Here is a 27,122-nt window from a genome sequence, read left to right on the forward strand (position 1 = left end):
ATACAAGGAGGGGACGTAAAAAGAGGCCGGGATATTTCGCCTCTCCTCTGTCGGAAAATATGACTGTAATTTTCGTCACTCACGTCGTCGCGCTGACGTGAGTTTTCAAGAACCAATGAGATGCTGGTTGTTATTTAGAGGCGGGGATTAACTCCGGACCTACGTTTGGACTGGAGATAAAGCTAGATTATAAATGTGGAGGCGAATTTATACCTTCTCCCTAGTAAACTAGATATCACTTCTTGGTTGGACTAACGAGGGGGTCTCTAGTACCATCCACTAATAGCAACCTTACCTTAACAATTGTGTAAAGAAATATAATGGGATGCCTTTTCCGCGGCATTTGGAGATATTTTTGATCCAACATCGCATCTGACTTACAGGAGTGCCCCAACCGTTCATCGAGTTAAATACAATGAAGAGCAGGGTAGATAGATAGCTACTGAATAAGTGTGTATAGCCTTTGACCTTATTGGTTCTTATACGTTAAATAAATATAACAGGCGCACCCGGAACATTACCGAATCAGGCCTCGTGTTTTTCATTTTAAAAATATACTAAAGGTATAGGCATCTAGAATGCTTTAAGAATACGGTTTAAATTGTATTTTTATTTGGTTTGGGATGTAGTAAATGTTTAGAATGAAACGATACTATATTTTAATGATTGAAAATTCCTTTTTTGAAGAAGAAGAAGGTATTTTATAGGTTCTGTCTTTTCAGGAACGTTAGTCCTTGTGATTCCACGGGATTCTTTCTTTGTAATATATCGGTTTCTATATATTCTTCTCACTGCTTTTCTATATAGAGTTCTATTTGACAGATATTGGACATTTTCAAGAATTTGTAGTTCTCTTATCCCTCACGCTTCTGATTCTTTTAGAAATACGTTTCTTTTTATTGCATTTTTTACTTTCAATGCTATTTCTTTCTACTTGATATTAATTTAATATTGATTAGGCTTGAAATGCCAAGTATTTATATTTATATTTAATTATTATCTGTTAAAATGTATATATATATTATCAGAAGTGAGATGAGACTAGCTGAGCTAACCAAATTCTTCACTCGGCGAAAGTGAATATTCTTGATAACACAAGAACGGTTGGCCCTCTACTATCGGTTTCTGAATTTTCCCTCCAAAACGTGAGACGCTCGTGGCGGTAGACGGCCGAACTAGATTCAAGGAGCCGCGTCCGTGTTCCGCAGCTTTAGGTTGAGGGGAAGGGGGTAGGAAATGTTTTTGGAACTCGACCAATTTTTTTCTCCGTAGTGTAGGCGCGATGGAAGCGGCATGAAATCTTCTCAAATTTGTTCACTAGTGCCAGGATCTACTACCAATGCTAGAGCCCTTCACTTCTAGTCTCATCTCACTTCTGATAAAACTATAATATAAAAATTCAAACAAACTACTTCTAACGAAGCTTCCGAGCATAGGTGACCAACCTTTTCAGACAAAAGGACCAAATTCGAAAATTCCAACTATGTCGCGGGCCGCAAATTAAAACTTGGCCGACCACATGAGGCCCGCGGGCCGCGTCTTGGCCATCTCAATAACGCGTATTAACTGAAATATTTAAATATTATAATGAAATGTTTTTTCTTCTTTTTTTTTTTCAAAAACAAAAATAATAATTCGGACTTTGGCATATCGCGAAGAAATTCTGAAAATTTGCATATTGAAAATGCTACACGGCGTACGTGCTAATTGTCGAATCGTCTGCGAATGTTTTAAACTATTTTCTTTCTCTTTTTCCTTTATACGCGTAAATGTCGCTTGTCTATAGGATAAAGGAGATAAATGGGGATATTTAGCTTTAATTTCGTTCTCGAATGACATTGGCTTGAAATATAGGAAATTCTTTTAAGACCCGCTTGAACTTTCGCGCCAAAAAAGGAAAAGAAATGGCCGCGCGTGCTTTACCATTAACAGTAAGTAAATTATTTTTCACCCTAAGTTTATACTACGTTCTAAAGGCGGGGGGAGACTTTACTTTTAATGACATTGAGTTTAGGGTTAAACTTTGTTAGGAATTTAAAGGCCGACTTCCAACGAAAAGGGTTCTTGCAAACTGAAAACCGAGCATCGAGACTAACAATGGAGTATAACCGTGCCGATTTTCGAAGCCCCGCTGGGTCAAAAGTTGGAAGAGTTCTCGTTAACTGAAAGCCGTGCAATCAGTGGTTCTAGCGAACTGAAGATGAACAATAGAAATTCTTTTAAATTTATTTCCTCTCGAATTTTTGCTTTCCCCTGAAGGAAATTCTCTATTGTGTATCTTCAGTTCGCTAAAACCACATTGAACGGCTTTCAGATAGCGAGACCCCTTCCATCTTTTACCCCAGCGGGGATTCGAAAATCGGCACGGTCTCTCCATTGTAGTATCGATGCTCGGTTTTCAGTTCGCTAGAACCCTTTTGGCTGGAAGTCGGCCTTTAAGATGGGGAAATGTTACGTAACATTGGTGGGTTAGATAGATTCCTAGACAGGTACTGACTGCCTGCCATGATCTCCAACCAACAAAATTCTTCGGTTGCTTCTTTTACTTTGGATTCTTCATCTTTTCTGACTTCTTTTTCGAAAAATTTTTAAAACTCTCTTCTAAGCCTAGTCTCGAAGACGCCAACGGAAATATTATCGGAATGCCGCGGCGAAATATCCATTGCGAAATAAAACTGGAGTTTTGCGCTTTTACTTACGAACCTTTTTGCCCGGGAAATAACCTATAACGTACCTATGACGTAAGATTGTCGTTTTAGCTATAAAAGGCAAAAAAAAAATCTTTTAATTTTTAAATTTAATTTGGAATTTAAATAGATTTTTCCTCGCCGATATTTTTTTTAAGCTTTTGAAAGTCTAGGTAAAGAAACAAACAACATTTTAAAAGTGACATCAATTTTATTATCTTTTTTTTGTCGGAAAAAAAAAACGAAAAAATTCCAATGAAATTTTTTTTAAGAAACATTGACAAATTTTTCGTAGTTTGTTTGAATTTTTGTTTTTTATAAAATAGGCCTATCTGAATAAATATATTATTATGAACAATATTTACAACTTGGCTTTGTTTTTGTTTTTTTGTTTTTTTTATATTTACAATACCGTTAGCGACAAAAAAAAATAAAAAATTTTTTTTCCCGCGTCGAAGATTTTTTTTATTATTAATTAAACGAGTTCTGTTAATTAATTTAATAGCAATTAAAAAAATCTTGAAGCCATCATCGCATCGCGGGTTTTTTTAAAGGGAAAGTAGACGTGTGTACGGTTTTATTTTGTCTTTTGTTTTGCATTGAAAATTGATTTTTTTTCTTTAAAATAAATATGGGGGGGGGGGAACAATGATTTTACAAAATATTACAGATTTTTAAAATATATATAATTAATTTTTTTTTTTAAGAAATAACCGTGAATTGTTTTATAATTTAATTTAATTGGAGTGTGAAATAAAATTAGTTTCAGTCATTTCACACTCACTTTAAATTTTACTAAGCCTTACGAAATATCGGTCCCAATTAGGGAATAATCTATATAATCCTCTCTAAACAATCGCGCATTCCTGAAATATTTCACTTAAAAAGGATAAGAATAGCTAAGAAGTTGACAACAAAACGTTTTTTTACGATTATCCAATCAAGTTTCTTTAGATAGAGTAAAACGCGGGGAAAAAAAGGCGCGACTGGAAAAGCGCGCGAGCTAATAGATAATACTCAAGATTAAAAAAATTTACGATGTCGAAAGTGGAGAGAAGATTAAGGTACATTTTTACGCCACTTTTCGCAAATTTAGACTACTCATTAACGGATATAACATACTAATGGCGTTCAACGTTATCTTTCCATTGAAGGAAAGCGCTTGAAAATACTGATATCTGCCATTACCCTGATGGGAAGTTACTTAAATATACAAACAAAAAGTACATTAACCATAGGAGAAATACGCTATCACTTGTCAGTGATGTAAAATACTCGCGCTACCTTGGCGTGTCACTTGTCTCGGTGTAAATTTAGTTAAGTTAGAAAACCATCTTATCTAGGACAGTTAAATCTTAGGTAATTGTAAAGCCACGGCATTCCGTACTATCTCCTCGTTGAACTTAATAGAGCGGTGCCATTTCTCAAAAAGGCGCCTACCTTCCTTTAAATTGGAAGAATACCGAAACTTTGACCAACTTGACCCTACATTGACTTTCACGCCGAGTTAGAAGTCATATTCAAGTATCTCTAGATAGGATAAGGATAAAGATACGTGTTTTTTACTCGTACCAAAGGTGACAGGCAACTAGACACTTTCTAGAAAAGGAGATTCTAGAATTTCTGTTTTTATGTCGCGAAGTTAACTTTTGCTTGTGTCAAGAAAAGGTGCCTTATCCAAAAGTTATCTAACTTTTGCGGCTTGAATAAAGGCCCTGTTTTGAAGCTATTATTCCATAGTACAATGTGGGATAGCTGTTTTTTTTCTTTTTCAGTGCAGGTTTAAAGATTGATTTTCTTCGAAAAAGTGAGGGAAATAGGATGGGGTGTACCATAATTTACAACTTCCTGGGTAGATTTTTTTTTTTAGGTCTAGCTTTTGTAATAATGTTTTTTTTTTTTTGAAGTCTCGAGTCTGGACATACCAAAGTGACAACTGTTTTGCTAGCCCTATCTATATCAGTAAAAGTTGGGTAAGAACAACAAGTATGACACTTTCTTTTGTTATGGAAGATATGTTAGCTTTAAATGGATAGAGAGAGTTGGCTGGAAATGGGAAAATTGTAATAGAAAGTTGGTTCTACCAGCAATACACGGATTTCATTTAATTTGAATCTGTAACGGGTCATTTTCTGGGCCTTTCTTTTTGAATTGAATCAGATCAGGGATAGATTTAATTTTAGAAGTAGGAATGGAGAACGGTTAGTATTTGCTTCAGTCCGACTCATAGACCAGTTTAGAGCCCCTCCCCCTTCAACACGTAACGAAAAGTTTAAATTATCTTATTGGCTAACTTAAACTACGTTTTGATGACGTTGCTGATGGGGGACGGCGAAAAATACGTAATTCCTTTTTACCTCTGTCGCTATGACCCGCCCCTTCTTTCAAACCCCTCCGTCCCGTGGAAGGGGGTCCGTCCGGGACTTTGACGCGCGCCTAGATTACTCTGTTCTCCATTCCTACATCTAAAATTAAATCTATCCCTGATCAGGTATTATTATGGTGCCTTTGGTATTTTAAAGATTCCAAGTAGAAGAACGGTTCTGGTTCTATCTAACCGTGAAGTTTTTGTGTCTAATACCTTCTTAAGTATTTGAGTGTCATACTTTTTGTTATTACGTTATTTATTTACGGTATCTGTTACTGTCGATTTTCGTAAGGCTTTTTTCATTGGTTATTCTCGGATTTTTCTCTCTATAAAAATTTATAGTTTGTTGTGAAATTATTGTTATAATAGCTTCGATTTTATCAGATCATATAGTTAGGGGTTAACGTGATTATTTTGAGGGTAATTTGAGAAATTTTACAGATTAAGTTGGAATACCCCCAAATATGGTCTATGGGCGACGCCATATTGGGGGTTTAATTTTAAGTTTTAATTTAATCTTATTTTTTTATTTTTATTTATATCTGGGTGGTGTTTTTAAATGGATTTATCTTTAGAACTAGTTACGTTATGGCACTATGAGATTTTTTTTTTAAATAAAAGTTATTTAAACAAAGTTAAAAACAAGGAAACAAAAAAAAAATACATAACCCGTTTGTGATTTATTTTTAATTATTGTTTATGAAATTTTATATTAATAATCTTGACCTGACCCCTTCATTTCTCGAAATAAAGGGGATACTAGAGGTCAGAGGTCACTTCGGGAATTTCTATTATATCCCAAGTATTTAATCATTAATCTATTCTCTTATTTTTTTATATTAATACTTGGGAAAGGTGAAAAACTTTGAAAAATCAGGACTTTTTTTTATTTTTGAAATTTACTTTTTTTTTCTTTTTTTCAAAGGAGTACCGACAACACCCGGATTCGATAGATAGTACCCCTTTAAAAGCTAAAATCACGTAAATTTAATTTTTAAACCAAGAAAAGATACGTCATTTTCGCTTTAAGATAATCAGGGGTAACTAGATAGGGTTGAAAAATCAAAAAAGAGGCTCTCAAAAGATTTCTGAATATTTTGAGATGGCGTAATTTTTTTTTATCCAATGAAGGGGCCCCTATTTGATACATAGACTCCCCGCTAGGGGTCGTCCACCCAATTTTTTTAACTTGATTTTTATTTCAATTCAATATTTCCAAAGTTTTTTTTTTAGTCTTTTGTAAGCTAAAACGTTAACGCCTTTTGATGAAAAGTTTTGAAAAATTAATTGAGAACAAAATTGAAATTTTTCTGGATCTGACAGACTAGTAATTATTAATTATTATTTTTTATTTTTAAATGACTGATTACGATTTTTTTGGCAGAATGATTATGTGATGGCTCTGTTCTTAGTAATATTTAATTAATTACGTTAATTGGAATGTATATTTTTAGTCCCCTTTTATTCACATTTAATCTTAATTAATATCTACAATTGTTTAGATTAGGGGACACAACACTAATTAGTTTAATTGAGGTATTAGGCGTGCATTAAATACAATTCTACGGAATCTGAAAAAGCATTTTTTTCCTTTAGTAACTATTACAAAGACCACATTTCTAAATATTTACGGAACTGGGGGGAAAGGGAGAGATTTTAGCTTCTAATTCAAGATTATTTTATTATAAATATAATTTAAAGGTAAAGTAACCCAGACGGGTGGTTCTTTTCCTTTGAAATATTTAGTCTAGACGATGGCACTCTTGTAATTACAATTTTTTAATTTATTTCTTTCAAATTTAAATGGAATGTGACGTCACTAACACTTTCGGTTTTTGTTGATGTTGTTGTCGTAGTAGTTGCGGTTGTGTCGTAGTTGTAGTTGTCGTCGTAGTAGTAGTGGTACAACGACAACCATTCCTTGATTTGTTTTCTTCTCAAATTTCTCATTAAACCCGAATAATCTTCATGTTTTATTTTTTCCTATAACTTAAAAATTCCGTCTCTATTTCTTTCTTAATTAAAAAAGCGCGCTATCATTTGATGTGGTCCTTTAATAATTAAAAACGTTCGCAGCATATCCTCGGCAAATCCAAGCACCCGAAAATATATCGGTTTAGTTTTTGTTTCTTTGTTGTTTTTCGTTCGTTTAATTTTGTTCGTAGTCAAAAGTTGGGGTTCTTTGTTTGTTTAAAAACTCATTCAGTTCGTTTCGTTATCGTTTAATTTAATTAAATGAATTAAATTCATTTAAAATTAATGAACCATCGAAGGAAAAATAATATTTAATTATTTTTGCGTTTTTCCTCAAAAATCATGAAGATAAAAAGTTTGGCGTGACTAAATTAAAAATTTCTTTCGATTTATTAAGTTTTGACTGTTGAAGTTTGTTTTCTTCGATGGATGGGACCCGTTCACCTGATTGGTTGTATTTTAGTGGGCGGGGTTATGACGTCAGTCGGTGGATGAGCGGTCACGGTGACTCTGGTTGTACTTCTTCGTCTACGACGACGTCTTTTGCGTTTTCTGTCCATCCTGTTATCATCCATTCGGTCATCATCCTTGATCATTTTCTTCACGGCTTTGTCGACGTTCGAAAAGGCTTGGTTAGGTTCTATCGGTTTTTCGGCATCCAGGACTATTTTTTGGAAGCGAAATTTCTTGTCCTTCGTTAGGACATTACCGTTCATCGGTTTGCCATCGTTGTTGAAACCCACTTGCCAGTTTCTGTTGTAAATGGAGGTATAACGATACCCGAGACCTTTTATCGAGTCTGTGAATTTGCAGAGCTTTTTATTGCCTTTGGGCTGCAATGAAAAATTTAATAAACAAATAATTAGCAACTACCGATTAGCAAAGACACCCGGCGTTGCCCGTCGGAACATTTTTATTAATTTTCGGGCCACCATTTTTAAAAATGGAGGTAAATTGAACCCTTCTATAGGATATAGGGAAGCAGTGTACTAAATATTAGTCAAGTCGGTTGAAATGCACGGACGTTATTCCATAAAAAAGCCTAGGTGTTTTACATTTCTGGTCGCCATTATTCAAGATGGCGGTGGATTGGAAAAATCTTCCGTAACCCGTGCCTACTACTTAAGAGTAACGTCCCTGCAAATTTTCAGCCTTCTAGGTCAAGCGGTTTGGACTGGGCGCAGTGAGGACTTAGAAGGTCAGAGAAACACATTTTCATGAATGTGTAGTTTTATATACCGATTTCTTCCGTCGGCAGTCACGCGATTTCCAGATCTTTGCTGCCTTTGTCCGATAGTTTTAATAACATTTATTTTAATAAAAAAAAAGAAAACCATTATTGGACATTGAAATTGATATTCCTAAGCAAAACACGGGTCAATCTTTTGCGCGTATTATAAAAAACCATACCGCGAAAAAGCACGTGGATTCACGTTACGTGACTCTAGCTAACAGTGCTGCCAGACGATCAATATTTAATTTAAAAACGATTTAGAATCGATCTATTCGGCTGCCATTGACAAGATTTATTTTATATTAAAAAAAAAAAAAATAAACCGGGCGGTGTTGCTTTATGTGTGGTAGAATTTAATTTTTTTTTTTAAATTTTCAATTTTCAATAATTTTCGATGTTTTTTTGAAAAACGAATTACACGTCTTTGAGACAGAGTTGAAAATTGCTTCATCGATGGTGTCCGGGTGTAATTTTAGAAGGAGGCGGCTGGACCATTTTGATCTTTTTGGGCATTAAAAAAAATAGAACCAAAGAAGAAGATAAAAAAAATGATCTTGTTATAATAACTTAAACGGTGTTCGCGAAATTGATCTTGAAACCCCCTTCTTTTTTTTTGGCAAAAGATGCAGACGAAATTATTGGTAACGCGTTTCAGTTTTATTAAAAGGTAATAGGGTATGTATTAAAGGAAAAAACTGTCCAAGAGTTTTTATTTTTTTGCGAAGAATATTGTTGATAGAAACATGCTTCCAATTGATATATATATATTTTTTATATATATATATTTTATATATATATATATATATAATTATTTTATACGCTCTTTTGATTAAATTAGAAAAATTGCTCTTATTTCAATATTATCTTTCAAATAAAAATATTAATGTAAACTTTTCCTTTGAGGAATTGGATATAGAATGACCAACCACGTTTTTTATTAATAAAATTTGGGATTATATTAAATTTCAAAACCCCCAATTAAAGAAAAAAGTCGTGTTTCGCCACAGGGGGTATTTATATTAAAAAATGTAATTCCCGCTATACCGTGCACGCGGTGCGGTAATTCTTAATTACCACTCGTTAAATTTGAACTTATAGACGTAATTATGACAACTGCGCAAACTGGTTACCACCATCTATACCAAAAAAAAAATGGCGGTCTTTGTAATAAGATCCAAAAAACTCAAAATATTATTCAAGCCTTAATTTCGAATTGCGATTTTAAATATTTCAACGCTTGGCCCTCGAGTATTGAAGACAACAAATTTAAATATATCTGCGTAGGAAGTTTTAAATTGTTTAAAAATAGATCGAGTATGTCTTTGGGCTATTAATTGAACGTGTATCGGTACGCGGCTGATATTAAAAAAACTTACCAAAATCGTGACTAGTTTATAATCTGTATGTTTTGATCAATTTTAAATACTTTTAAACATTAATAGTTTAATTTAAATTTTCTTTTTCTTTAAAAAAATGGCTCAAGGTAGTTAGGGACAATAGGAATGTGGTTTTAAATTACTAACCAACGCGTTTCGCCTGTGTAGTTTAGTAATTTTATAAATTTACGTAATTTAATGCCGAATTTTATATTATCTTTGGATCCATATACCAAACAATGTTCCGACCTAACCATATTTGAAACAGATAGTAGGAATCTTTAGCTAAATTGTAAATATAATACCTTTTAAAGGTCGAGATCCAGTTACGAAAATGGTTCCGTCATCGAACTGAAAAGTAAGCGACTGTGATGTCATGATCAAATAGATTCTAGACTAACTGAAGATAAACGATGGTGCATCCCTAATTTTCTTTTTACCCTTTTCTTCTTGGATCTCGACCTTTAACCCTTCAAGATAAGAGTAAATACCTAATATATATATATTTTCGGTTTCTATGAAGCTTATTATAGCCGACATACGCTATATAACTCTCTCTCGAGTAAGCCAAGCCACTATCTCAAATTATACCCTTTTTTACAGCAGACATCTCTTGTGTAAGAAATTCTTTACAATTTTCTTTGATACTAGCAAATCTTATCAGTACTATAATTCACACTCTCGAGCCGTGATCACCTTAGTCCCTGGCAGAAGACAGTCCAGAAAACGTCTTTATAACCCCTGTGGCGCGTGTTACCAAGGCGACAATCAAGATTGTGGTGCCCTTTTTGCGATATATATGTTCTATTTTACCGGAGTTATTGTTAACTTGGGATAAAATAGAGTAAACAATGTTACGAGGGCCCAGTTCGCACCAAATTTATTTGGAAAATGTGTTTAACACTGTAGAGACTAGAGACCGTTTCCTAATAGACCATCTCGTAGACCATATACAGTGGTACTGAGAGGGGAGGAAATACGGGAACTTAAGTCAATATTGGTAGTATGTATGGCTTGGGCTGACGACTTCCAATATGGTCGCCATAACCGAGGTAAGAGATAGGAGGTTGTGATGTCACGAAAACGTTCGTGGTATCAGACTATAGGACGGTATATGGACACAAAGACGTTAGATAAGGCTTTTAAGTTAGCTGTCCACCAAAGTCCTTTCGCTTGAAGAAGTCATATCAAGAAGATATAAATTGGCCACATATCCAGTCCAAACGTAGGTCCGGAGTTAATCCCCACCTCTAAATTACAACCAGCATCTCAATTGGTTCTTGAAAACTCACGTCAGCGCGACGCGAATGACGAAAATTCCGTATTTTCCGACTGAGGAGAGTGTAGCGAAATAGCCCGGCCTCCTTTTGCGTCCCCCCTTGTATTTTGAAAGGGGAACTGGGACTATGGCGCGCGAATACTTAGGCACCTTATACCTTCTCCCTAATAAACTTGATATCACTTCTTGGTCATATCTAACGTCTTTGTTGTCCACATAAAGAATGTTCTTTCTTTGACAAGGTGGCCAAACCCCAAAGTGTTATTTTATCCCCAACTTTTGGAAATGGTCTATATAGTGCGAACAGTACAAGTGTACATCCATGTTACCTCACTGTGTTTTATTTATTCTAGAAAAAGCTATTGAACCTTATCCATTGAAAAAAATATATTTTTTTTTCTTACCCCGGGACATAAAGGAACTACCACTCCTAACTTGGAAAATCTTTTACTTCACCATGAGCCCCTTGAGATTGTGATGTTCTCAACTATTATACCAAATGGAGCAAATTCTAGATAATATTTCACGGGTGATTTGAGTCTCAAATTATAAAATTTGTTTTAAACAAATTATATATTTTAATAACCGTTTATTTGTTGAACCGCGTATACATACCCTTTATGGTAAAAGTAATCCGCCTAGATATTAAGTTATCACGAAACAAAATAGGACAATTACCTAGGCGGATATGTTCCGAAAGAAAAATTTAACGTTTTCACCGCCTTTTTTATTCTTCCTCTAAAACTCAAGGGGTCGTTTCTAAAACTATCCAGTTATTTAAATAAGATATAGTTTTAACTAAAAGCATAAGTTCGAAAGATATGCGAGTTCCATAAGTTTGTAACTGGTTACTGAGAGCTTGTCATGAAGTGAATGAGGTAGGTCACAGATTCTCGTAAAGCGACGCCTGATGAGGCGCTGTCAAAGGCTTAGTACAGACTAAATAGGAAGATGGACTGCAAAACCGAGTATGGCCAATTCTCGCTTGTCGTTCTCAAACTAGCTCGAGCTGTAAAGTCTCGAAGTATATTAAGTGTCATACTTTTGGAACATATCTTATGAACTTGTGCGAAAGGAGCTATGGAAAATTCCCCCCTCTTCCAGCTTTAACATAATTAACACAGTATTAATAGGCCCTTTGTCAGTATTTTAGTTGTGAGCTGAGTTCAAGCCTCTGGCAAATACCGTCTACTCCATGTAAAATTACGATAATATGGACTGATAAGTTCACTGTCTGTTCCACACTCGAGCTATATGGAATACTTTATAAACGGTCCCTCGAAAGAAAATTCATGTTGGTATAATTTTGTAAACATTATGCATTCAACTCAATACCTTTAATAAACTTTAGTGGGGGGGGGCGGTTGTTTCTTTTGCATTCGTTGAAATATACCTGGAAACGAAGTAACTGCAAGCACGCTATACAAACATCTTAAGGCGGTAACCAATGATTAGGGAGACTTAATAACGGTCAATTAGTAAATGGGAGGTCTTATTATACCTCCGAAATAATATATATTCCCACAAGTAAACTTTTTTCTTTTTCTTCTTCTTTGATTTAGACATTAGCGTCTCTTTTTTGACTTCAAAAGACCACCTTGATGGTGATTTTTAGCCGAGTTTTTATATACCGTAACGGTATTCTTTTTTTTTTATTGTAATTTATTCCACGGTAAATTCTAGGTGGTATTATAGATATTATCCCTCCTAACTAATGATTAATATTAATCGAAATAAAAAAATATAAAATACTTCGACCTTCGAAAATTGGGCATGAAAAATGGTAACCTTCGCGTGGAACATTTAGCCATCTTTTGCTAAAATCTTAGAAGAAAAATATCCATTCGCAGCCTTAGAAGGGACTAAAAGCCAGTTTTTTTTCTTTCTTATACCGAAATTTAAGGCACATTTACAATCAAGATTTTCTTGATTAAAAATTAAGTTTTTGCGTCAAAATTCTGGGTGGTTTTCAAACAAGATTCAAATGAAGCTTTTCTTCACGGTTTAAACCTCCGAGAAGCAGATATCTAAATGAGTTTGCTACTTATTTAATTTCCGCTCAAAGAAAAACCATTTTAGTTACACTCTCTTTGGTCAATTTTATTCATTTGATGCTTGTTTAAAAATGATCCGAGTTTCAGCTCTTGTATTTTGATATTTTTATCAAAAGTTGAAAAAAATAGAAGCCACAGCCAAAAAGCTAGCAAAAACCTGATTGAAAATGGCCCTTAAGTCCTAATCTTCAAAGCCTGTAATTTAATCTGATTTTCTAGTTAGGTAACACAATTTTTTTTTCTTAAATTTAAATCTAAGGAAATCTTCAAATATTCTAAGAAGTTCTTTTTTCTTGGGTTCATGGGATGAGCAAATACAAGTTCGGGTCTTAACTGTTTGCTCAGACGGTCTGTAAACACATTTTCCTTTTCTTAATAGTAGACCATGTTGGTTAATTTCTAAGGTTTTTTTTAGTTTATAAACTTTTAAAGCTATTTCCCCTGTATTTCACACGCTATTTTTATCGTCTGGTTATAAAGTACTTGGGTCACGTTATTCTTAGTATATTATACACAATAACAACATAATAATTTTGAATTATCTGGCAGTTTAGTGGGGTCTGTAATTTACTATACCAATTTCTCCTGTCGTCAGTCTCGCGATTTCCAAACAAAATAAAGTTGCTATTTTTGTCGTCTGCTTATAATGGAAAATAGTTCTATTTTACTCGGGTCACGAGAATTTTAAATACGTTATGCAATGAGGAACTTATCAAACGCTTATTAATTTTGAAATATCTACAATTACTCATTATACACCGTTGCAGTTTCATGGGGTCTGTTATTTAATATACCAATTTCTAACGTCGTCAGTCTCGCGATTTCCAAAACTAAATAAAGTGTCACTGTGATCTAGTCCACACGGTATATTTTCCTCACCAGGAATGCTATTAAATAAAACTTTTCGTCCGCAATAAATACGTTTTTCTCTTCCTAAAATTACACAAACAGATATTGAAGAAATTCCTTAAATAATTGGAATTCTAGGCCTTGTCCCCGAGAGAAGTTTTCTAAAAGTATTTTTCGAATTCGGTCGAGTGAGGCCTATAGCCAAAAAATTTAATTTAAAATTTTACAAAAAATACGGCGTATGTCTACGTATTGTCGTATAACTGTTAAAAATTACAAGGAATTTGCATATAGAGGAATTCTTAAAACCAGTTCGCAATAACTTATATAGGAAAGAATGAAGATATTTGAAAAATTCCAGAGCTTTACTTATATTTATATATACCTTCAAAGGAAGAACTAAGAAACTTTTAAAAAGTTATAATTCATGTTCCCATATTTTTAACGGAGTAAAAGTCACCATAGATCATGTCTCTTTATCTTCATCCTTTTTTTATTTGAACATCTCTTAACTGGCACACTTTAAGGTACGTAGAACCAATCATTAAACAACCCGCGGGAAAATATTTCGGGATATCTAGTTAAATTAATCTAATTGTCTGTCTATTTTTAAGTTTAAGATATATTCGGTAATTAGCTTTTATATCCACAGTTTCCAAGTATTAATTAATATATTTTTGCTAGAATGGGCATAACAGAGGCTCGCCAAACATTAAAGCTGAAGCATCAGTTCTTATTAATATTATTTTAAAAATCAACAGTTAAATTACCATGGAACGGAATTTTAATATTTATAATTAAAGCTGAAATGCTAAAAGTAAATTGTAGATGGAGCCTCTGTATTTATGGAACTCTCGCTCCATCTAGAGTTCCTTATTGGCATTTGTCACTAACTTAAGGTTATTAAGCTATTGATTTAAAAACTAGTTAATATTGGGTTAGCATATGGTATTATCGAGTTACATAATTATAATTTTTCTTGTTTTTAAAATTTCTACCAAAAATTTTAAAAACTAAAACATTTATTTTTGTCGTGAGCAGTGCAGGATTTTGGGAAAATGTTTTATTTTTTTTCTACGAAGCTGTAGCTACGGTCGTCGTCGGTCTGTCACCATTAAGTTTTCGAGCCCTTTTATTCGGGATTCTCTAATCCGATTAAAATATATAATCCTTTGGCGCTTTTCCATCGATGGTTGGTTGCTTGAATATAATCTTATTTTTTATTCCATTAAAGAAACCCCTTTCAAGTTAAGTTCCAAATATATATGTATATACGTATATACTGTTTGTAGCTTGGGTGAATCTTTGAAAAATCTCCTTTTTATCAACACCTTATAGAGACAGGAATATAAGACATTGTTGTTGGCAGATACAAGTTTACTTTCTTACTAGGTAGCGCCAATGTCGTATGATGGGAGGAGGTGTGATCCTTTACCAGAAAGGATATAAGCGAGCGCGCGCGTGTGGAGGAGATTCGAAAATCGCCAGACTGCCGAAGGAACAAATTGGTACGTAAAACTGCAGACCTATGAAACTAGGCCGGTTTACAGTTAGCAGAAGTGAGATGAGACTAGAAGTGAAGGGCTCTAGCATTGATAGTTGATCCTGGCACTAGTGAACAAATTTGAGGATTTTATGCCGCTTCCATCGCGCCTACACTACAGAGAAAAAAATTGGTCGAGTTCCAAAAACATTTCTTACCCCCTTCCCCTCAACCTAAAGCGGCCGAACACGGACGCGGCTCCTTGAATCTAGTTCGGCCGTCTACCACCGTGAGCGTCTCACGTTTTGGAGGGAAAATTCAGAAACCGCTACTAGAGGGCCAACCGTTCTTGTGTTATCAAGAATATTCACTTTCGCCGAGTGAAGAATTTGGTTAGCTTAGTACTTCTGGTCTCATCTCACTTCTGCAGTTAGTAATAAGGAAGGCTGTGATTGAAAACTAATGCTAATTGAACACAAATGGCATATTTGAACACTTTTTCTTCGATATACATAGTTTACAGGCGTGGAGGATTCATACCATTTGCACAAGGAGACCTGGCAACTTAGAGTGTAAAATAGCTAAAATGAAAGACGTACGTAACAAATGTTGCACACTTTCAGTTTCATAAGTCTGCAATTTAGGCCTATTTCTATCGTCGGCAGTACCGATTTTTCCAGTCAAAATAAGTGTTTTTCTGATCTCTTCCACGCTGTTAATCTATTCTAAGCCGTATATCTACAAAAAACTTTGAATATAAAACGACTGGAAAGTGAAAAACCTCCTTTTTTACGAGCAAATCTCAAAATCCCTTTGTAGCAGTTTCATCGGCCTAAGTACTTCGCGACAATCGCATTTTCAACAACTTCGAAGCTAACCCTAACGCGCTAGCCCATTTTCCTATATAACATTCAAGCGCTTTACGCTTATAACCTTACTGCCACCCTCTATTGACTGTCCAGGACAAATCGAGAACCCCTTTTTTTTAGTGACCAATACAGTACACTTCTTCAAGGTGTCAAACCCAAGTGTTAGGCCTTTGCAACATTTTTTTTATTCACGAAACATCAATGGAGACCGACTCAATTTGAATATAAAGGAGTGAGGATGGATTTTAGTCGGAACTTACCCGAGATTTTAGCTCTCCTCTTTTGTTGAAACACATATAGCGTCTGCTCTTTTGCCCCATAATCGTGAATGAAAGATTTGCCAGTGATTGTGAAGACTTCTTGAACGATGGGTTTTTCGGTGGTTGCGAAGAAACGGTTTCTAAAATTGCTGTCAAAGAAACAAAAAAAAAGGTTTATAATTTATTAACGTAAAATCAAGAAGCGATATCTAGTTTACTAGGGAGAAGGTATAAGATGCCTAAGTATTCGCGCGCCATAGTCCCAGTCCCCCTTTCAAAATACAAGGGGGGACGTAAAAGGAGACCGGGCTATTTCGCCTCTCCTCAGTCGGAAAATATGTAATTTTCGTCATTCGCGTCGCCCTGACGCGAGTTTTCAAGAACCAATGAGATGCTGGTTGTAATTTAGAGGTGGGGATTAACTCCGAACCTACGTTTGGACTGGAGATAAACCTAGAAATGTGGCGAATTTATACCTTCTCCCTAATAAACTAGATATCGCTTCTTGGTAAAATATTCAGTATTTTCTCGCGTTTTTCAACTTTGTTTTTTGAAACAATTAATATAAAAACGATTGTTTAAAATAGGTTACACTTTCACTGAGTTAAGCCTAACGAGATAAAACCAGTATTGGGGAAACCCAGGGTATTTTCCAGTTAGTTTATAGATACGAACGACGCGATTGGAGATTTATGTTTTTATTAATTTTGATTAGAAATTATCGATGCCGATAAAAGGTGGGAACCTATCGTATAAGTTCAAGAACTCAGCTGGGGGCATTTTGATAATGAAACAACTGAAAGAAATTGACAGCGCGGGGGGTCCGCCCTTGGAAGAAATTGTTAATTGTATCAAATATGATAAGTACCTCGCGAATTACCCCCTACTGAGATCGAGTCGTTTTTTTTTGGATTTTGTTCCTTATTGTAATGAACCAATTAACAATATTAACCAGTATCCTAGACGTCAGAAGGGCTTGAAAAGGGCTTATTTCTAACTGTCTGTAATTTACCAAACCGATTTCTTTCGTCGGTATTCTCGCGAAACCCAAATCTTTTCCTCGTGAACTGTACTTCATTTTATGGGCTAGAGATTTCTCAAAAGTCGAAATTTAATTTTGAATTGAAATAGCGGGCCCCTTGTACATAACATTGCCAGCATCGTGACCGAGGCTTAGCTTTGAATGGAATTTTTATTTTAGTTTCTGTCCATCTACATTTCCGATCTTCATTCAAAGTTCCATATTTGGTCATATTTTTCCTATTTCACCGCTTGGTGAGATATTATAAAAATATATAGAATAACGGGTAAACGCCCAAACAATTTCCCCGAATTTTTATCAATAGAAAAAAAAATAAAACAAAATACATTTTCATCTTCTTACGAAAATACCGATTCTTCTTTTCTCATCAAAAGAATTTATATAAACGGTTAGAAACTTGGTAAGCTTCTAAAATTATTTAGTTTTCAATAGCGTAGACTAAGACGCGTTTTTACGGGTTCCAAGGCGCTCAAGGGGTATAGTTTAACATCAATGTGGCAATGGGCGGAATTGCTAAATATATATATATAAATTTTTTTAAACCAAGAGAGATGCCACTTGTTTTAAATCTTTTTACCATATAATCAAATACCGAAAGGGATTCGATAAATTTTTATCGATAAAAAACTTGAATTAAGTCTTTCCGAGAAGTCCTTAAAATTTATTTAAGTCAACCCCGTCGGTTTTTTGATTTTTTTTCGAAAATTGAAAAATTACCCTTTTTTCTTATAGTGTTTATTTTATTGAAGTGTTATGATAGCTTTCTAAAATTTAGACATCTTCTTTAAGTGTTTCTTAACTTTTTGAAGCCTCGCTATGGGGAAGTTACCGGTTTAATTGATGCCAAAAAAAATCTCAAAAATAAATTCAAATAATAAATTATTTTAAATGCAGTTGTACAAGGTTTTAGTAGTAAATAAACCCTTTTAATATATTTGATTAAATTTATAGAAAGTATGTAGAAACGTTTTCTTTCTTTTTTTTAATTAATATTTTGCTTTCACTATTGAGAAAATTTATTTCAAGACTTTGGAAGATTTTTTTTATTTTTAATTTTGAAAGTAAAACCCTTAGTCGCGTGCCAAATGAAATTTTAAATTTAAATCTATAAGGGGAGGGGCTTATAAAATGGTTCCTTCTACGTCATTTACTTTTAAATTTAAACTGCAAGTTCAATTTGACGATTTGATAGTAATTACTAGAGATGGAAAGTTACAGTAAATTAGATTAAATAATTTATTGTAATTTTAAGGGTTTTCCTCAAAGATTTTAATAAATACTTAAATAATTAGTGCTGAAAATACTGGTAATTAACAGTGGTATTACACTAACATCACATTTCTAAAATAACGTAAAAACAAGATATGCAAGACCAAAATCTCTTTTATTTTTTTTAAGGTCATTGATTTTATAAAAATTAAAATCCCAATAAATTAAAGAGTGGGAAAAAAAATTGTACAACGCATTCCTTGACGTGATTATGACATAGTAGGGTGGTGGGGGTGACAAATCTATTAATCCCAGTTGGTGACATCCCTCCCTCCCTCTCTCCCTTTTCTAGGCTGTACTGATTTATGATTTTAATCCATTCTGATCGATCATAATTCATAACACTCTACGACCCAAGTACTTATATCGTAAAAAAATCGAAGAATTTCTCCAGTATTAGCAGTATAAATACCGCTTTGAAGTTAGTTCCAGTCCCTCCAGTTAGATAATTTAGGCCTATTTTTTTTAGATAAGGTAACCGAAAAGCTCGCCCTTTACGTTTAAAGATCGTAAATTAAGTTCTTAGGATATGCTCCTGTCTCCAGAAATTGCTTATGACGTCTGTACTTGGCTCGGGGTGTAACTATACGCTCTCGTGCTATGTATACGCCTATCGATAAGGTCGTCTCGCGGGTGAGAACGGACCCTGAAAGACAAGTCGCGTTCATACTGGACTTATTATATAATAAAGGTCAAAAATTGGGGTCACCCCTATATATAGAAAATATTCTTATCAGGGTTCAAACAACTTTTGGAAAACAATTTTCCCTGAGATTTCCACGTTTTTCCACATATACTTCCCTGAATTTTCCAGGTTTTTCCCGTATATGGAGTATCCTATGGAGCAAATGTTAACGAAGGAGGGGGAGGGGCAAATTGGACTATTACATAATCAAAGGGCATCCCCGTATCTCTAATATAAGCAGAGTTATGAGCCTCTAAAGTATAGTGTAATGTTAATCCTATGGAGGGTATGTTTATGAACATTTTGATTAATTACTCGGCCCCTGTTTGACGCAAATTTCCCTGATTTCCCTGAGGTTTTTGTCAACTATTTATTTCCCTGATTTTTCCAGGTTTTCCAGGTTTGTATGAACGCTGTATTATATACTTTTGTCAAATTATTTTGAAATATGTGAACCGAATGTTGAGGGGGTTATGAAACACCAATAGCTTAGATATTTAGAAGCTTATAAAGGTCAAATTTTGGGGTCAACTCTAGAAAATAATTTATAAGAGTTTTCAGACTAGGAGGATTCATACGATTTACACCAGGAGACGAAACTACTTAGTACTCCACTTTTTCCTCAAAGTAGCCTCGCTTCCTGTTGTAAATGGTATCAATACTTCTAGTCTGAAAACTATGTATTATACTAATGCATGAGTGTTTTACAATTTAGAATGGGAACTGAACCTTTAGGTAAATATGAATTGCAATTAGCTAAGTTATATAGAAGTCACTTTCGTAAAAATTTAGGGTCATCTCTAACAAATCTAATTATTATTATTATAGTTTCGAAGTATTTCGGAATATAGTGTGAACGTAACTTTAACTAAATTGATAAGAAATTCGAAACGGCAACAAACGTAACTCCCGGGGACATTTATGACATAATATCCGCACCTTTTGACTGATAGAGCTATTGTTTTTAGTTGTATTAAGAACTTTGGCGGTTTGCATCTGCCCCTTCAGGAGCGACTAATAAATAAATGTTGCTTAGGTTCTATAGGGCTTTATCAAGCTGGGTATCGTAACCTCAAAATATGGGGTACAATAGAGAAAAAAGCGCGTAGTAGAATTGTAAAATATTTGACTTACAATAAGGGTCGTTGCTGTTGAGATCAACATCGGCCAATATCGAGTGATTCGTGATCCTGACGTATTTCGTACTGTCATCGTTGATTAGCCTTATGCATATAGGTTTTTGGATAAGACTACACAGTACCTGAAATTAAAATTAACAAAAAAATATTCAACATTTCATTATAGCTATTTTGCAATATTTCTCGCATTTTTAGACCGCAATTTGAACCCTTACGGTGTCTTAGGTTAGATTAAGTTAGGTTAGGGAGGAATTGTCCATCTTTATTGTTTATGAATTGGGCGCTATCATGTTTATAAATCAAATCAAAATATTCATTATAAATAACCTAATTGTTTTGAATTTTGAAATCGCCTAAACGAAATTTTAAATAGTCCCTTCACGTGGATTAACTCACTTGAGGCGCTAAGAAAATAACCGCGATTATCAAATTCGTAAGCATTTTTTTGACAAGAGTTGATTAATCCATGAAGTATATAGAAAATGATAAATATTTCTTTGAAGCCAGCTCAATGACTTGGGAACCTTTCGCGGTCCCATGTTATAATGGCACGCGCGACGTACCTATACCGGAGTTGTGTCAAACGCATGCACGAGACCTCACGACTCTACGTCTAAAACAGTTTTAATATCATCTCAACCCGCGCGTGAAAGAAACTTGGGCTAGAACAAAATCAATCGGCACTTTTGATGCGACGTCCATTTTCTTTTACCTTATTGCCAGTATCTTATCACTTTCTACTGATTAGTGTCTACCCCCTCTAGTCCTGTAGCTCTCTCTATATTGATATGTTTATAGAGGTTCGACTCCCGTTTGCATTAACTTCTTGGTAATTACCAATACTAATATTACTGTTTTGGAAAAACATACTACGTATGTCGAATATTTCTAAATATCTACCAAAGTTTGTAATCTTTTTTTTCCGGTTCCTTACTTACTAAAGAGCTGAGAGAGGGGGGAGGGACCCTACTCGAGACATCTTTATTTGATACGAACCCGGATTTAGCTTTTAATTGACTGTTTAGGCCTTTTTGATCTTTTGCGACTATTTCGTATTGTTAGGTCACGTGTCGAGTGATCCTTTAAAAAGGGCTGGGTTTATACGTAATATTTCACAACTATATATAAGCCTCTTCCAGGTAAAAAATGGGATTGGCAACCCTCGGTATCGGAACATACTAGGGGGTTGACCCATTGCCATCTCTGCCCACTCTCTGGACCCAAAGCGTCTATAGCGCAGGCGAATGGTAACTAACACCAAGAAGTGATATCTAGTTTATTAGGGAGAAGGTATAAGATGCCTACGTATACGTGCGCCATAGTCCCAGTCCCCCTTTCAAAATAGAAGGGGGGACGTAAAAGGAGCCCGGGCGCTGACGTGAGTTTTCAAGAACCAATGAGATGCTGCATGGTTGTAATTTAGAGGCGGGGATTAACTCCGAACCTACGTTTGGACTGGAGATAAAGCTGGAAATGTGGCGAATTTATACCTTCTCCCTAATAAACTAGATCTCACTTCTTCCTCTCTAGCATTACGAAGTATAGAGTGCTGTCAGAAGCGCCGGTGTGACGTCACCCATGCTGTTTTCCCATAAAGAAAAAACGGTAACTGTCATGGCCGCCCATTGCTAAAGGCAGACTCGTGACGTTTAACCTTGGATCTGACGTCACAACTGACAGCACTCTATAAGAAGTGTCATACCTATGGAAGATACCTTATAAACTTAAAGATCCAAGTCACTCGCGAACTATATTTACCTGAAGTAATTGCGGTAAGCCTTTGTAATATATTTATATGTTAGTTTTATAATAAATCAAGTGAGATTATTTCTGTGTAGTTTTAACGAGAGCATGGTTCCTGTTCAACAGTAATATTTATATCTACCTATAATTCATTGTACAATGTTCGAATGTTTTGTTACATAGATGTTAAAGATAAAATAGGCTACATTCACTATTTTAATTCACCACGCGCGCCGCCATATTTATTCAAAAGTTCCGTTTTTATTTTGATTAGTTATCGTATATTATAATTACCTTGGATTAAATAATATGACAAAAAACAAATCCTACGATTCCAACTACCCCCGTTTATCTTCTGATAAATAAATTATCAGATCCGTAGTACTGTACATACCCTAATGCGAGTATTATAGGTCACGTGATCGTACCTATTTTTTACAGTTAATTAAAATTGTTAATTACCTAGACAGCCTTTTTGTAAAGCCTTATTTGGGTTTTAGTCCATTTTTTTCATCCTAAGCCTTGGTTGATTTTTGGTAAATAAAATTAGGCTTATAACAATTCCGTTATAGATATATACAGTCACGTGGCATCGTTTGACCTTTAAAGTTAAGCCTAATTTTATTTTCTAAAAGAGCTTTAACATGGAAAAACGATTGATTCATGGTTAAATTTAGTTTTAACTGATTAGTATTCAACCCGGAAATAATCAACGCTTACTATTTATTTCAATTTCGAATGAAATATGGCAAATTCCCGACTTATATCTCGCGACGTCAAAAGAACAATAGAAATATTTCATTTTTCTATAATCTGAGACCCCATATCCTGTCACTGTACCGATAAGTGTAATCATCTAGTTCATTCATTTTTCATTAGGGCCGTGGTAAGAGATACCTATTACTTAGATGCGCTGTAGATAGGCGCGATGCCTCGAAATACTATCGAGAATTAAATGAATTAAAATTGATATTTTAGCTTTACACCAGATACAAAGGCTTAGCGGGAAATTCAGTTTCAGTTGTATTATACTCGCTGCGAGTTTTCCCGTCTAAATTGGACAGTGGAAAGATACGCTGCTCCGTAGCCATGCGCAATGTCTCGAAATACTATCGAGATTATACGTTTTTTCAAAATAAACAACAAAGGCTTAGGAATGAATTCAGTTTCAGTTGTATACTCGCTGCGAGTTTTCTCGCCTAAATTGGACAGTGGAAAGATACACTGCTCCGTAGGCATGCGCAATGTCTCGAAATACTATCGAGATATTAGGATTTTTCAAAATAAACAACAAAGGCTTAGGAAGGAATTAAATTTCAGTTGTATATTCGCTTTGAGTTTTCCCACCTAAATTGGACAGTGGAAAGATACGCTGCTCCGTATGCATGCGCAATACCTCGAAATGCTATCGAGATTTTAGGCTTTCACAATAAACAACAAAGGCTTAGGAAGGAATTCAATTTCATTTGTATATTGCCTGTGGTGAGTTATCGCGCCTTAATTGACGAAGCTTATAGAACTTGTTCCAGTTTAACTCTATAAACGAAAGTGTCGTCTAGGTCTGGCTTTGATTTAATTAATTTAGGTATGGGGAAGCGATGACTTACGAGACGAGTTAGCTATGGAATGCGGTGGCTGCGAGAGGTGCGGGGTGGAGGGGGGGAGGGTTCTGCATTCCGCTTTTTCTTTCATATGGAAGAAATGACTTCGTCAGCCAGCCACCGTAATGAGCGCGGTTTTATTGAGAACTCTTTTTAAATATTCAACCGATTTTCTTAGTTCTTCTTTCGTATTAATTTGTACCTGGTAGCCATAAGCATCACCGCAAATTCTTCGTCAGTTACGTCACTTTTTATATTAATAGGGTTATGGACCCGACTAGACTTGTTTCAAGCCAATTGTGGACGATTTTAATTGAAAAAAGAAATATATGTATCATTATGACCTTTTGATCTTGATAGTGCGCGTTTGCCTTTAGGTTGATGGCTATATGCATAAGTTTATAATAATTCTATTTGAGAGAAGTGTACCATCACAAAGCGGGGTAATTGTAACGTGATTCTTCTCTAACATCATTTTACATTTGGAGCAAGGTTACTAAACCTAATGATCACTCTATTAGCGCTTAACTATTTGCCAAGGCGCATGCGCTTGTGGAGTTTTGTCAAGACGATCAAGGTTTGTGGGTTGATTGCTGAGGATTAAGTACTAAACAGTTATAGAGTAGTGTCGGTAGAGAGGGGAGTAGACTGTGTATCCCTCCCTCTAGGCGCGCTTTTGTAAGAGAGGATACTGTACGCGCCTGGTAGGGGGGATGACACTGAGCTAAGACATAGAAGGGTATGACGTTTGCATACGTAGAACTGATATTACTCTATAGAATTTACCCTGCACGGTGCGATACCCATCTGAAGTTTGATGAGCATGCGCAAAAGCAAACAAAAACGGGATGAGCCTGGGAAGTAGATACAGAGTGTCATCCTTCTTCTATTATCCCCTTCTGGTTGATGCCAATACCAACTTTGTGACGTAACTTATAGCAAATTTGGTGGCTTAGAAATCTACTCACTTTCTGTTAATGTTTCTATTTTTTGTTGTTATTTTACTTTGTTTTAAAAATAACTTTTTCACGAATTCAGAGGGATTTGTTTTGGACACATCAAGGAAAATAAACGCTTGTGTCACACCTGATACTTATCATAATTGATAACAAATGCAATTGACAATCGGTGTTTAATACGGAACTTATTGCAAATACCGGCATACGGTTATTTTACGTGCTATAGTAAAAATATTTGGTCTAAATCCAGTAGCTTATAAGATAATACTTTTCCTTGGCAATTCGCGGTAAAGATAAGGTTAACAAGGAATTTCACTATATTGTATTCGAGATATCATTGGAATGGTTACGGTATTTTCTTTAGGGTTTGACAAGGGCAAACTATTTCTAGAAAAAGATAACTCGAACAAACCAAGCACGACGTACGGTTAGGGCAAAATACCTTGAGTTCAACCCGTAGGCTTCCAAAAAAAGGGTTAAATTTTTTTTTTTTTTTTTTGGGAGAATATGGTATGGAATCGACTATGAGTGATTAGTGGTTTTTGTAAAAAGGCCTTTAAACGAATTCCTCAACACCTTAAATGAATCTTAGACTATTTATAAACTTGTTCATCTTTAAGCTATAATTAAGTTTAATTCACTTTTTTTTTCGCGACAAATTCCGGGGATACTTTTTAATTAAAGAATGTAAAAATAAGTAGTCGCGAGAGAATAAAAGGGCTTAGAAATTATCGAGAGGTCACGTGACAATTGTTTAGAATTTAACCTCGTCTGCTTTTGCATCTTCCCATGCCATTTTTAAAACGAAAATTCAATCATAGAATTAACAATCTCGTATTGAAAGATGGACATCTCTAGTTTTATTTAAACATCAGACATATTGACATCCAAATACAATCCTTTCATAAACCCCCCTTTAATTACACTCTTCCCTCTCAGAAAAAAAAATTATAAAACCGAACACGACCCGTTTCTCAAATATATATCAATATGTTAATTCCGATTGGAAATAATTTAAAGGAAAAAAATTAAATTATTTTCTCCTCAAGTGTGAAAAACGCTTATATTTAAAATTCAAGTAGCCAGATTTTTTTTTTTTTTTCAACTTAAAAATACTAATTATTGTAAAACCGACACTAATATCGTTTAAATATATTTCAGACTGTACCACTGATGGTCCGGATATGAAGGCAAAATATTTATGGAATGAAAAATAGTTTTTATTTGTCGCCGCGTGCAAATTGAAGGCGCGACAACGACCTGTGAGGTCTTTAAGAGACACCACATTGCACCTCAGTCATCCAGTTTCATTTCTGCATTCGTATACCTTAAGGCGAAGAAAGGCTTATTACTTATACCGGAAGCCCTCGACGATTTTTTGGTAAGTAGCTATGGCATTGGACAGTTTTTAATTTCGTTATCGGATTTTGCTATCGAAAAACTCATCCCCTATATAGATAATTATTAGTTAGTCCTAGTTGATCGTTTGGGTTTGATTTACGTGGGTTGATCTTAGAAGGGTTACCTCTAAAATTAGTGGCAATATTGATGTGTTGAAAGTATAATTGGCCAACTTGGGAACATAACTTTATAATGATTAAAATTGTATACAGGCTGTTACTAATATGTCTGACATAAATTAAGGGAGATGTTCTTTGGGAAATCGATTTTGAGTCAAAAATGTAACTTCTATGGAATGTTGCAGTCAAATTGCAATACTTGATTCATAGATATTCACTTAATGAGAGGGTCAAAAGGAAAATCAAGTGATTTTTTTTATCGATTTTTCCACTATAATTATAAAACCAATCTGCTTAGTGAAACATCCAGGAAATACCTCCGAATGGTTTTAAAATTCAAATTAGGCTTTTTCCGCTATCCAATGATACCATATGTTTATAAGATATGCTTCATAAGTATGACACTTCCTATACTTTACAATGCTGAGAGAGACTTACAGCTCGAGCTAGTTCGAGAACGACAAGCGAGAATTGACTACACTCAGTTAAATTGCAGTCCATCTTCCTATTTAGTCTGCATTACTAAGCCTTTGACAGCGTCTCACTCACCAGGCGTCGCTTTACGAGAGTCTATGACATACGACACTTCGTTAAAAGCTCTCAGTAACCAGTGACAAACTTATGGAACATATCACATGAACTTATGATGATACCAAATACTTTGGTCCTCAATAGACCACTTCGATGTAGCTAAGAGGGAAAGACACCGGGGTTAAAACTTTGCCTTCCAT

The 27,122-nt window shown here is 34.9% G+C and overlaps 1 protein-coding gene across 2 annotated transcripts in view; it reads right to left on the minus strand.

Moving 5' to 3' along the window:
• Positions 1-2,878: 2,878 nt before the first annotated feature.
• LOC149623230 (uncharacterized) overlaps positions 2,879-27,122 on the minus strand; it is a 47,824-nt gene continuing 23,580 nt past the window's right edge. Inside the window, exons 1-4 of one of the 2 annotated variants that reach the window (XM_089852325.1) lie at positions 20,965-21,259; positions 20,564-20,690; positions 16,434-16,582; positions 2,879-7,862 (exon numbers count right to left, since the gene is read on the minus strand). In XM_089852325.1, coding sequence (XP_089708451.1) covers positions 7,470-7,862; positions 16,434-16,582; positions 20,564-20,690; positions 20,965-21,009 — 714 coding nt within the window. In that variant the 5' untranslated portion in view covers positions 21,010-21,259 and the 3' untranslated portion in view covers positions 2,879-7,469. Of the gene's footprint in view, positions 7,863-16,433; positions 16,583-20,563; positions 20,691-20,964; positions 21,260-27,122 lie in introns of those variants that run through there. The other variant, XM_089852324.1, reaches the window with a different exon arrangement.

This window comes from Phalangium opilio, unplaced genomic scaffold (genome assembly GCF_054372755.1).
Source record: "Phalangium opilio isolate 3A_F unplaced genomic scaffold, DU_Popi_V2 ptg000113l_1, whole genome shotgun sequence".
Lineage (NCBI taxonomy): Eukaryota > Metazoa > Arthropoda > Arachnida > Opiliones > Phalangiidae > Phalangium > Phalangium opilio.